General features: G+C 50.5%; 1 protein-coding gene across 1 annotated transcript; it reads left to right on the forward strand.

The window, feature by feature from the left end:
- The first annotated feature begins 3,864 nt into the window (after positions 1-3,864).
- DUSP7 (dual specificity phosphatase 7) lies at positions 3,865-11,984 on the forward strand. The gene is made up of 3 exons (XM_034065993.1): positions 3,865-4,499; positions 6,693-7,121; positions 9,580-11,984. The coding sequence occupies exons 1-3, from the start codon at positions 4,088-4,090 to the stop codon at positions 9,885-9,887; spliced, it is 1,149 nt and encodes a 382-aa protein (XP_033921884.1). The 5' UTR covers positions 3,865-4,087; the 3' UTR covers positions 9,888-11,984.
- The last annotated feature ends 1,057 nt before the right edge of the window (positions 11,985-13,041 follow it).

The following is a 13,041-nucleotide window of genomic DNA, read 5'->3' on the forward strand; positions in this document are numbered from 1 at the left end:
CATCCATCATCGAGCTGCCAAGAAGGAGCATCCTCTCTTGGTACTGGATGTTTGACCACAGGCACCTGAGACAGGTGAAGACAGCTGCTAGAAGGAGCTTAATAGCTTTATGGATTGTATCTGGGCCATGAATCATACCCGATGCTTGTTATTAGATGTTGCAAACAGCTGACTGAGCAATGTGAAGTTAAGTCCTAGGAAGGTTTATCTGCTACAGCTCGGAGTTGTTGGGGGAAGGGCTACTTTGGCAGCTGAGACTGGAAGGAAAATCCTTTTGGGGTGCAATGTTGTTGAGAAAGTGCCTGTTAAAAAGCAGACATGTTTATCAGAGGTTTGTTTTTACAAAGAAAATGTGGTTTAACTTCTGACCAGGTTCTGATTGCAAATCCTTTTGCTTGACTTTCCAAATCCTTGGGAACTTTATCCCCCACCTAAGCTGTACTCAGACTGTGGTTGCTCCCTGGTGCAAAGTAGTGTCTGTCACATCCTTGGGAGCGATGACACTGAGGTGCTAAGTCAGGACCTGGACTGAGTTTTGAGTAAACATCTGCTAAGGAGGCATTTACCTTGTGTTCTGCCATGATTCGTGGGCTTTGTTTCTGAAACACAAGACAAAGACCCAGGTGGAAAAAAGACATCAAAATAGAGCCTGAGGGTGGAGAACCTGGGAAAAGAGTGGTGGTGGCAATGAAAATGAGGAACCTGAGATGACAGCTGCATTGGCATCATGGGAAACCGGAATGGATGAGCACAGAAGCAATCTGAAGCCAAGCTGACAAGATGTGGCTGTGGGCATGGGGAAGTTACTGATCGCCATGCTGGCCATCGAGTAGAAAGACTGTTGGAGGAGTCTTTTCACAGCAGAACAACAATCAGAAAGACACACACAGCCCTGTGCATTAGAAACCTGATGCCAGCTGTGGTCGTACAGCACAGAGATGATGGCAGCCCATCTGTAGAGCAGTTACTGCTTTGTGTTGTCCTTGTCACAAGCACTTGGGACTCTGGAGTTGAGCTAAAGCTGCTCATTTCCGGACACATGCTGATCTTCTGGCTCTCAGCAAAGCCACATACATGGTGAGGCAAACACCTCCAAGACCCTTGAGCTTCTGCCAGCCCTGCTGTACTGAAGGAGGTGCTGGCGCATCCTGGCTGCAGCTGGCACGCTGTCCATCGTCCGTGTTTCGGGAAAACTCATGTGAAGAAACCCCTCTGGATGGCAGTCCCGGCTGCTGCGGGGAGGATGCGAAGGGGCCTGGCACAGGGATGCTGGTGACTCGGTCTGGTTTTCGGCGGAGGTGCATTTTGGAGCGGCTGACTCCAGAGGGCAGCACGCCGACAGGCTGGCACCCACCGCAGCCTGCCCTGCCTGTGCCGCTGCCTGTGCCTGCAGGGCAGCTCACCAGGGTGAACCGTGATCCTGAGGGCTCGGAGATGGGAGGAGGATGTCCCCCGTGTCCCTCAGCTCCTGGCTGGGCAGGCAGATGATGTGCTCACTGACATTATTTTACTTTCGGCCTCAACAGGGTGAAATCTGGTCTTGTCTCTGCAGGTGATGCGCCTGGGGCCGGTCCTGAAACTGGTGTGGTTGCTAATGCGACCTCAAAACGGAGGTGAAACATTTCATCCTGGTGTCACACCCGCCTCCTTCGCTAGGGTCCCGATGAGATATCTGGGCACTGTTTTCAGTCCACCAAGGGCTTTTGACCCAGAGTAAGTTCTTTGCAAGCAACCTCTGTTCCCTGTATGAATGGAAGGTGCTTTGATAAGCGTACTGAAAGGTCAGCTATTTTCACTGTGACTGTGGCTTGCATAAGAACCTCAACGTCCTCTGCTGCAAGAGCAGCGTTAGTAACTTCCTACTGCAACACTGAATCACAATAGCTTCCCACAGCAACCAGCAGTAAAAATAAACTGGGCAAGGGGAAGTGGACAGCTTCGTCTGTTCCGCTTTCTTGGGCACACTTGAGTCACAAAAAAAAGCCATGTCAAACACGGCGCTTGTTTTGCTGACGCTGATGAAATCCACAAATGGTTCGGAGCATCCGAGCACAGAGCATTTTGCAATAGGGTGCTCATCCTGCTCACAGGGCTGTGTTGTGTCTGTATGTTCATGAGGATCCAGACTTAGGAATTAGACTAAAAGGAAACAGGGACCCCAGCATATACGAGTGCTGCTTTGGTACTGAAGACAGAGAAAAACGTCCTCTTTGGGATATTTTATGTGTCAAGGGTATACAAAAGACCACTGGGGAGACAGTGGCTCTGTTATGGTGTCAGTAGTAGATCTTGGCTTTTTGGAAAAGCAGATCCTGACTGGCTGAAAAGTATCTTGAAATACAATCCGATTTGTACTTTTTGTCCGAGACGTCATTTGGTCAGCACAGTTTTAAGCTGTATTACAACTAAGACTCTGTGTGTGTGCACGTGTTTGTTTGCGTATTGGGGGGTGTTTTAAAGAACATCTTTCCTGTTACACAAGATACAGCCCAGGTCTTGAAACGTAGCCAGCTGGGAAAAAACCCTGCCAAGAGGGTCGGGCCAAAGTTTCAAGGCAAGGCTGGGCAGAGCCTTGAGAGACCTGGTCTAGTGTGAGGTGTTCCTGCCCATGGCAGGGGGCTGGAGCTAGATGATCTTAAGGTCCTTTCCAACCATGCTATGATTCTGTGAGCCATAGTCAGGTTGTCAAGGCTGGGAATCAGTTGGTAAGGCAGATCCTGGCTCTTCCCTTTGTAACAGTATTTGTTGAGAAAGTTTATAGTGAGACACTAAAGAGAAGTTAGGGCAAAAGAAGAGAATGGCTCGTTTGTCCCAGAATGGGGAAGGGGAAGCTGTTCCCCCTCCTACTCATGCCCATGGATATTTGGAAAGCAAGGGCTTGTAGGATAACCCAGGTGAGAAAGGATCACAGGAGGGCTGTAATTAAACCTCCTGTTTAGAGCCAGGTCAGCCCTGAGGTCAGGCTGGGTTACTCGGAGCTGTTCTGAATCCAGTCTTGAAAACCAACAGGGGGGGAAATTGCACAACTCTCTGAGCAACCCATCAATGTTTGACTGCCTGCATGGTGAAAATAGACTGCCATAGAAGCACTTCACACAAAACCACATTTTTAATGTCATCCTCCTCATTAAAAAGAGAAAGATCAAATCTATTTTGTAACAGGAACAGTTTGTGTGAGGCATGGAAAACTTCTGGAACCAGGGGACTGATTCACATAAAAAGGCATGTAAAAGATGGAAGGAAACCAGAAGGATGCCTCCGTTTACATTCCTGCTTTGAAACTTCAATATTCCGGCACAAAAGGTTTGTATTTTTAGTAGTGGATACCAAAGGGGAAGATACTCTAAAAATAACCGAGAACGCACAGATAAAATAATCTATTTTGAAGCTCATTCTGAGAACGAAAAGTGAATCCGGATGCTTAATGAGTGGCAGGCAACTTTACTTTGGAGCTGCGCGTTGCTGTCAAAGACCGAGGCAGGGCTGGGCATGACCCCCTCAGACCCCGCTCAAGTTCCGCACCCCCTCCCTGTGGGCCGCGTCTCTTCACTCCCAGTCCTTTTCCTTGCACTGTTGGCTGAAAGCAGGCGGAAGGCGGTGGGGCCCCAGCCAGCCCCGGCCCCCCTCGGGCCCGGCCCCTGCCCATATTGGGCTACCTCTCCTTCCGCCGCCTCGCCCCATTGGCGATGGGGACACGGTGGGAGGCGGTGATGCTCGCCTGGGGCGGAGCCTCCGCTCGGGTCCGCACCGCCCGGTGCGTGTGCGCGGCTCCGCGCCGCGGCAGGCGGGGCTTGCTGCGGCTCGGCCGGCCCCGCTGCCCGCCCCGCCTCCCGAGGCATGACACGCCGAGCACCGGCGAAGCCCCGCTTTAATTGAGGCCGCCGGGATGGGGCGCACCGCGTAAAGCAGAGCGGGGGCCGCCGCTCTCCGGGCCGCAAGCAACGCGTACCGACGGCCGTGCGGAGCGGCGCCGCGTCCTGCGCAGCGCTGAGCGCACCCGGGGCCGGAGCCGGGAGGAAGCAGCGGAGCCGGAGCCGCGTCCGAGCGCCGCGTGGGTGGCCGGTGGGGCCGGGCGCTGCCGAGCCCCATGAAAACGCAGGTCTGGGGGAGCTCCCCGCGGGCGCCCATGGCTGCGGCGATGCCGTGCAAGAGCGCGGAGTGGCTGCAGGAGGAGCTGGAGTCGGGCGGCGGCCGCTCGCTGCTGCTGCTCGACTGCCGCCCCCACGAGCTCTTCGAGAGCTCGCACATCGAGACGGCCATCAACCTGGCCATCCCTGGGCTCATGCTCCGCCGCCTCAAGAAGGGCAACCTGCCCATCCGCTCCATCATCCCCAACCACGAGGACAAGGAGCGCTTCGTCAAGCGCTGCAAGGCCGATACCGTACTGCTCTACGACGAGGCCACCGCCGACTGGCAGGACGGCGGCGCCGCCACCTCCGTCCTGGGGCTTCTGCTCCAGAAGCTGCGCGATGACGGCTGTAAAGCCTATTACCTGAAAGGTGAGGTGCCCCCAGCCCTTTCTGCAGCCTCCCGTCCCCATCATGCCCCCCGCAGCTGCCGGACGGCCCCTGCATCGCCATCCCTTGCGCGGCCGGGGGTGGCAGGGTTGTTGTCTTCCTCCGCCGGATTGATTTTGGTTTTTAGGTATATATTTCGCGCACACACACACCGCATCCCGCTTTAATTCCCCGCACAAAATGGTCGCAGGCTGGAGGCGCTGGGAGCGCTCCGCTCCTTCCTGCCTCCCCTCCCCGGCAGCAGCAGCAGGGAGTCCCGAGCCGACCCCGGCCGGGCGCCCCCCACCTCCGGTCCCGGAGAGCCTTCCGAGGGCTCCCGGTGTTAGGCTCCCCTTTGGAAGCTACAGTCCGTTTATTTTCTGAGGCGGGGAGCGGCCCTCCCTGATTTTGTTTTGTGCTCCCCCATCTCCGGTGAGAGAGCGGTTGGGGTTTTATCCCTCTTTTCCTGGCAGTGCTGGCGGGGCTGGGAGAGGGCAGCCCGGCTGCTCCCCCGGAGCGGGGAGCCCAGGCCCGCACATCTCCTTACGTGAGGGCGTTTTGGTTTTCTTAATGTTCTCATGTATATATGCCCATATATATAGGTACGTAGATATATTTGTGTATTTGGGGTTTTTTTGGTCATCTGGAAAGATCTCAGCGGGCCCCCGCAGCGAGCTGAGCAGGGCTCACAGCTGGGCTGCTGGGACCCTTCCCATCCTCCCAGTCCGGTCGCTGGGTGGCGGCTTTGAGGCAGGAATAACAGAAGAGCGGAGGCGTGTGTGTGGGGAGAGTGGTGAAGAAAGTTGCCACTTGCAGCTCTTTAAAAAGCATTGCTGCTTCTTCGTAGCCCCCTTTTGCGCAGCCGGGGGAGCCCCTGCGGTGACAGGGAGACAGGCAGGAATGTGGGAACCAGCCTTCAGGGCAGTGCTGGCAGCACGAGTCTCCTTAAAAAGATGACATGGGGGGATGCACATACATAGGCAAGCATGGAGGTTGATCCCGTTCCCTCTGTCCTTCCATTCCTTGCCTGAACCAGTGGGTGAGTCCCCATCCCATCCCGATTTGGGGTTTCCCAGTGGGCTCTGTGGCTCCTTCGCTTTGTTTTCCAGTTTCTCTCCCCAGTCCTCCTCATCCCTGGGAGGAAGGAGCAGCTTTGAAGTTGCTCCTAAGCTCTCCCCGTGGGCAGGGGAGGAGCTGAGCCCCTTTCTCTGCCTTTTTCCAGGAGCCTCGGTGGGAAATGTTTCCAATTAACATTCCAAAATGGCTCCTCGGCGCTGTCTGGTGCGGGGGGGGGGGGGGAGGAGGAGGATGAGGACGAGCCTTTTTCATGAATGGATGTGGCAGGAGCTGTTTGTCCTGCTCAGTGACCCGCCACAACCACCGAACCCACTAACAGAGTTTCCAGGAGGCCTTTCTAATTAAACCATTTGTCAGTGTCAGAACCGATGGCTGAGCTCTGGTTTAATATTGCCTGGAAAGGAGGTAGATAGATCTGTGGGGTTTTTGCTTTTCTGCCTCTGCCTTCCTTCCCAAGCTATTGAGGTGAGAAGTTGAATTGCTTGGGAGCAGACCTAAAGGGTCCCATCCCTCCTCAAGCCTGCTGTGGTTTGGGTGAAGAACCAACCTGTGACACTGCTCTGTCACCAAATACATCAGTAGTGTGTAAATCACACTTTGGCAACACTTAAGGTCTTTATTCCTGCTTGAAGGAGAATGCTTTTATTGGGTTTTACTGGGCTGGGTATGTGGTGGTGGTTCTTACTTTATCTTTTAGATGCAGATACTTTTATGTTTTTCTGACTAGGTGGCATAATAGCTCTTGCCTAAACTGCCCCAGACCCATGCTGCTGAGAAGCAGAACAAGGCAAGATTGTTTCTTGCCATTGATTTTATTTTTGGACTTTTGTTTCTTTTGTGATTGAGATTTGGACCTTATTTGTCACAAGCAATATCGAACATTGTAAGAAACACTCTGGTTTCCTGGGATGTGTTTAGTCAGTAGCAGTCTGCCCAGGGAAGATGAGAGAACAGGGAGATGCTTTTCTTGGTGTGAAGTTGAAGGTGTACCAACTTTTTTTGCTGGCAAAGACTTGCTAAGTAACATGTATATATGTCCATGTAGAAGGACTTCCCATTCTGAACAATAAAACATCTTTTTCTCTCTGCCTTTCCCCTCTCTCCTTTCCCCTTTCTCAGGTGGCTTTAACAAGTTTCAGACTGAGTATTCAGAGCACTGTGAGACGAACCTTGACAGCTCCTCACCCAGCAACTCACCCCCAGCATCTGTCCTTGGCCTGGGAGGGTTGCGGATAAGCTCCGACTGCTCAGATGGCGAATCCGACAGGGAACCCAGCAGTGCCACGGAGTCGGATGGGAGCCCCATCCCTAACAATCAGCCTGCCTTTCCAGTCCAGATCCTACCTTACTTGTACCTGGGCTGTGCCAAAGATTCGACCAACTTGGACGTCCTGGGCAAATACGGCATTAAATACATCCTGAATGTAACTCCCAACCTGCCAAACATGTTTGAGCATGACGGAGAGTTCAAGTACAAGCAGATCCCCATCTCAGATCACTGGAGCCAGAACCTCTCGCAGTTCTTTCCCGAGGCCATTGCTTTCATTGGTAGGTAGTTGGCAGAACATCTCTTTTTGTACTCACTGCTTGGGAATGTGGCAAGCTGCTTCCCAGGGCTGTTGCTCATCTCTGGCCTCACCTCTCTGGGGCACAGCATCAGCTTATGCTGCCAAGGTGACACTTCTGGTGTGTGTTACCTGGCTGTGTTCAGGAAAGCCTCCCCTTCCAAAATTCAACCCTCTTACAGCACCTCAGCTTACCTGCAGGTGTGAGACCAGCCCTGCTGTCTCTTGCCTTCATATGGGGTTTTCATTTGTGTGGAATGGCTGAAATGAGGCGGTAGGGAGCTCCTTTGCCTGCTTGCTTGGAGGAATGAGTGATGATGGGAATTGCATTAACATGACTGGTGCCAGCAATTCCACAGCCCCACGTGTGGTTAAAATCTGGGAGGGGGAAGAATGTCCTTTTCCTGAGGGGATTTGCTAGTCTAGTTGCGATCCTCCTGTAAGTCTCCCTAGCATAACTAACTCCTTGTATGGATGCTTCTCCTAAGGTAAGTGTCAACACAATGAGTTAGTGATTATAATTACACTGCAGAGCTCAGCTGGAAAAACTGCTGTGCAGACAGCCCCTGAGAGGGCTATGGCTGGTCGTGGGGGAAGGCTGCAGGGAGGTAAATCTCTTCTCCCAGGCTAGCACTGACTTTAAAGATTGCTTCTTATTCTGTGAGAAGTGTCTGTTGGGCTGAATAGGTGTGTACACTTCCAGCATGACCTGTGCTGTCTGCTCATGATGGTCATTAGCCTAATCAGTTCTGATTTATGGGGGGTGAATGGCACATGTAGTCATTACCACCATTAGAAACGCTATGGCTCAATATCTGATTGGTACTGGTAAAGGAGAGGGGGACCTTTTCCTTCAGGCTGAAATCTGCACTGTGTGTTTTGATGCTGCTTTGTTGACCCTGCTGTATGCTTTTGCTGTGCTGTAAGGCCTGAAATGAGGCAGGGCAGTGGCAGGTCCTCAGCTGCTCTTCAGCCATCCTAAAGCCCTGGTATCCATGTGCTCTCCTTTGCCCCCAGCTTCTGTCCTCCTGTAACACGATTGTGGTCAGAAGCAGCTTCAGTGTGGCAGCAGGGACCCATCTGATATCCTGTCTGCACTTCCCATGGATCGTGGTCAGGGGTGAGGTGCTGGCATGTGGCATTTGGGATCTGTCGGCTCCAGTCAGCCGATGTCTCTGTGAACACTGCGCTTGTGCTTTCCAGTTAATGACAGGAAATGGAGGATTACCTCACTCTAAAGCCAAACACCAAGAAATGTGGCGCAGGTCAGATGAAAAGCAAAAATGTCTCAGAAAAATGTTGAATGGGGAGGGTTGGGTACACGGGGGGGTGATTCCCCCTGTACTGGAAATTCTTGCCTGGTTTTGGAGGCTGGAGCAGAAAACCTGTTGTGGCTCTGGTGTGGATTTTGTTTTGCTTCTGTCTTCTTTGCCCTTCCCTGTGCTTGTGATGCCAGAGTGTCTCTTACCTCTGTCTTTGCCTGAGGATTCTCTTTCTCCTGCCACCCTCTCCCTCCCTGACAAGCTCTCAGTCAAATGACTGACTTCAGATAGGGCTGCCCAGAAGTAAGCAGTGCTGGGTACTTGCATGCATTCAGTGCTCTCAGCGGCGTGTCCCTCTTTCAGCACTAAGATGTCGATTCATAAAGGGATCACGCTGTTCCGGCTGTGCGAGAGACAATGAGTGTGTGTGTGCTTTTCAATTGGTGGCAAGGGAGGGGAAATCTCGTTGCTGTTCTCTCGCCATTTTTTGGTCCAGCCTGCATTCCTGCTCCCTGCTACCATTCATCCTAAGAGGCTCCTCCAGCACAAGCGTTTGTTTGTACTGAAGTGCATTTCTGTCGATCCTAAAGAGCAATTTCACAATAAGGGAAGTTCCTGCACTTCAGACTCGGCTTAAATTGCCTTTGACTACATTCCTGTAACTTTCTAGTGGAAGGAGAGCAAGAACAGCAGAAGAGAATAGCTTGTGTGGTGCTGGGCTGCAGCCCCACATTGAGTGCCTAGCCTTCCCTGGTTAGTTGGTGCTGAGGTGGGTGTGCTGTGCCTGACCACCAGCATCTCCCTGGAGCTGTTGTCTCCAGCTCCGCCTGCCTTCTGTGGGATTTTCCATTTCTCTGTTTGAATAGAGGGTACTGATGCTCCTGAGGCAAAGGATGTGTTGCTAGGCTTGATTAATAACACTCAAGCACGTGAGATGGTTGGTCTTGCTGCGCGGAACAGGGATGTGCATCTTCCCCTTGCAGTGGGAACATCTCTGAAGCCCTCTGGGGAGAGATGTGGGTGTCAAAGAGACATGAGATGTTGTCACTAGGAGCTGGGGATCCAGTTCTGGCAGTCATCCTGGTCCTGGGAGCTTGCAGCTGCCACCTGGCCCTGCTCCAAAGCCATGCATTTTTGGTGCAGAATAATAGACTCCCCCTTCCCCTTGTCTTGTTTCAGATGAGGCCCGTTCCAAGAAGTGTGGGATCCTTGTTCACTGCCTCGCTGGCATCAGCCGGTCCGTAACAGTCACTGTCGCCTACTTGATGCAAAAACTCAACTTGTCCCTGAATGATGCCTATGACTTTGTGAAAAGGAAAAAATCCAACATTTCCCCAAACTTTAACTTCATGGGCCAGCTCCTGGACTTTGAGAGGACTCTGGGACTCAACAGCCCTTGTGACAACCGCTCACCCAGCGAACAGCTCTACTTCACCACCCCTACCAACCACAACCTGTTTCAGCTGAACACTCTGGAGTCCACATGAAGGGGATGCTGCCTGGTTGGGAACTCGAGCATCGAATCGCTTCTCTTGAGCATTTCAACTCTTACAAAAGTATCTGTCTTGCCAGGCAGCTCTGAAACGACTAGCTTCTCTGGGCAGAGGTGCCTGATCGCTGCTTTACGAAGGCTAATGCCGTTCATTAGTATCCTGATCAAAGTGGTTTGAAGAGGTAGTCTTTTTACAGGGGGTTATTTAATATGGGCGATGTTACAGCGTTTTGAACGCAGCTGTCACCGGCAATAACCGCTTTCCTGGGTGCATTGGGACTGTCAGAATACGCACATGTGCGAAGAGCTACCAGGGGTTAGCTTGCTGTGGAAAGTGAGGAGATTTATGCACTTGGAAACCTTGAACAAAAGGTGTTGGGCCAAGACTGTTTTAAAACCCAAGTTTACTTTTATTTTTTTTTTGGTTTAAAAAGAAAGAAAAGGTAGATCTTACTCGAGCTTTGGGTTCAAACTCTTTTTAAAGATGTAAGTTCCTGACTGTTTGTACAGACGAGGTTGCAAAACCAGTATTTTATTCTGTTTCTTGGTTGATCATTTATTTTTTTTTTAATCAAATGTTTATATTGACCAAATGCATTTTGCACACTTTGTGAAGCCTTGGTATGTCCTGGCATATTACTGGGTACTCCAGAGAGAGATACATGCTGCTGCTGTTGTTGTTAGCATCTGGTAGGAAGCTTTGTTATGTGTGAAGGCCAGTTGGGCTTAAACGCAACCCCTTCACCACTCCTGCACTCACAATCACAAACTCTGCACTGATTCAGCCAAGGTGACTAAGCCGCAAGCTTTTTTTAATGCCACCTCTGCCAAAACCAGTTTGCTGTTGCCAGAGGTAAAACTCTCGCAGCCTTCAGATTTGGTAGAAGCATGTCTGAGCCCAGCTTCATTCTCTGCTGCCTGTTGACTGACTTAACGTCATCCAGCTGGCCTGAAACCATTCCAGCTTCCCGAGTACAGAAGGGAGTTGTGATGCTGGCGTTTCTTGTGCACACTCGATCCTTTCCCACGTGTGCAGGGCAGAGGGGGGAACACAGCGAGCGCCTGGAGCAGAGCAAGGATTGTGTAGCGGGACGGGACTGAATCGTCACGCATGGAGCGTGTGAGGGGAGTGAAGAGATGTGGAAATGACGAGGAGAGCGTTGTAACAGAATTTTTTTATATATATGAATATATATATATTAACTGGCAAATTCTGAGATGATTGGAGCTTTCAACAGAGGTTCTGATTTTTTTCCTTTCCTCTTTCGAATAACTTTATGCTGTGCCTTCTATTCTGAGAAGACTTGTTTATATTTCTGGCTAGTGTTTGGCAAACACCTTAGACCAAGCTGGGAGGGGAGGAAGTGGTGATAATTTCTGGGAGGAGGGCAGAACGGATTTGGAGGTTTCCTTATTGGCTGCAATGTAGTCCCTCCTTTCTCCCCCCTCCCCATCCACTTTAACTCTCATGTAACTGAAAAGAGAAAAAAAAAAAAAAAGAAGCCACGGATTTTTTTCTAAATATCCAGTTTTTTTGTACTTTTTTCAAGAAAAAGAAAAAAAAATAAAAAAAATCCACCTGGAGGAATGTTTGACGCTGTCACATCCTGAAACCGGTCTTTTTTGTTAAAGATGTCACCAGAATGTTGGAATGAGCTTCTCTTTCTTGTTTTCTGGTTGTTTTTTGTTCGTTTGTTCATTGAGTTTCGTTTGCAACAATGTTGGGATCGTGGGTCATTGGAAGGGAGAATGGGTGTAAGTACAGTTGTGAGTGAGAAAACGGAGAATATCCTAATTGCATCTTACCTCATGGAGGAATTTATTTTTTCAGGGATTTTTGGACAGTGCATCTGTATTGCATTACAGCTAAGCTGGTTTGTAAAGGCTTCCTGTGCTCTTAGTGGTCTTTCTTCTTTAAAGAAAAAAAAAAGAATAAAAAAAGATGCATCTTCTGATTAGTCCAAGTGAGAGCTTGTTAGTGAGGAATGGTTCTGCTTTCTGAGTTATGAAGGAAAATCAGTGACCCTATATATACTGATCCAATATTGGGACTTTGTTTATATTGCAAATAAATATTATTTTTTCTTTAAAACTGCTGTTTGTGTCAGATGCTTGTTGTAGCCTCTGCCCTTACAAGGCCTGCTGCTCTTACCGTTGTTTTTATGGTCGATTAGTACTCTTCTGTGACCATGAAGAGCATTTGCTGGGCAGTGTTCAAGTGGGGTATTTGGTTTCATGCACAGCTTAATTTTTAAGACTGGTGGTAAAATGGAGAGGGGGAGGTGGAAGGGCGAGGAGAGGGATAAGGGGTATTGGATAAACTGGAGAACAAAGAACAGCTTGAGAATGGGACCGGCTTTCGCCCCAGCCATTCCTCTGTGCCAAAAATAAATAGATAAACTAAAGGCACTTTTGTTTGCTGTTTAAGCGTGGCCTACAAAGCATGGAAAGGCCTTTCCCACAACTGTTGTGATAGCAGGCTTCATTTCACTAGGAAAGCAAAAAGTCTTGGCCTTGTGGGCAGCCACCTGATGACTTCTGGGTCTCCCAAGGAGTGTGGGAGTCCCCTCCTGCATCCTTGGGTGGGGGACTAAGCCTCAGGCCATGGATGCAAGTGGTTTGTGGGAAACCTGGAGGGGCTGATGAAGATGCTTAGGTTGAAATGTGGTTCCAGGCATCTGAGTGCAGCTCAGCTAAGGGAGCAGTGACTCCTCATGCTTCAGCTTGTAGCTGGGCAGGAATGGGTTTCCCCTCTTCCCCAGTATTTTTTGCTTTAACACAAATGGCAAGAACTCAAATTACTATCTGTTCAATTGTTCAGTTCCTCAGCATGTGTTATCTTGTTCTTCTAACCCTGAGTACCAAAGATGGCTAGTTTTATTCCTAAAGGAGCTCAGGTTGGCAGGAGCAGATCCCATTGCAGAGCAGGGGAGGTAGTCAGAGGCTAAAGCAGGAGCCAAGGGAGCGTGTGTGTTTGTTTACTCCTTGACTGCATGATGGGAATCTATGTATTGATTTAGAGACCTATTTGTGGCTTGACAAATGAAAATCTACCAGGTATGCAGGGAAAAGAAGACCTTTAGGTTTTCCCTTGTAATTACATGGTAGAGTAGCTCTTGAAGGAAGATGTGAAACCATGCTGGAGGCTG

This window comes from Melopsittacus undulatus, chromosome 9 (assembly GCF_012275295.1).
Source record: "Melopsittacus undulatus isolate bMelUnd1 chromosome 9, bMelUnd1.mat.Z, whole genome shotgun sequence".
Taxonomy (NCBI): domain Eukaryota; kingdom Metazoa; phylum Chordata; class Aves; order Psittaciformes; family Psittaculidae; genus Melopsittacus; species Melopsittacus undulatus.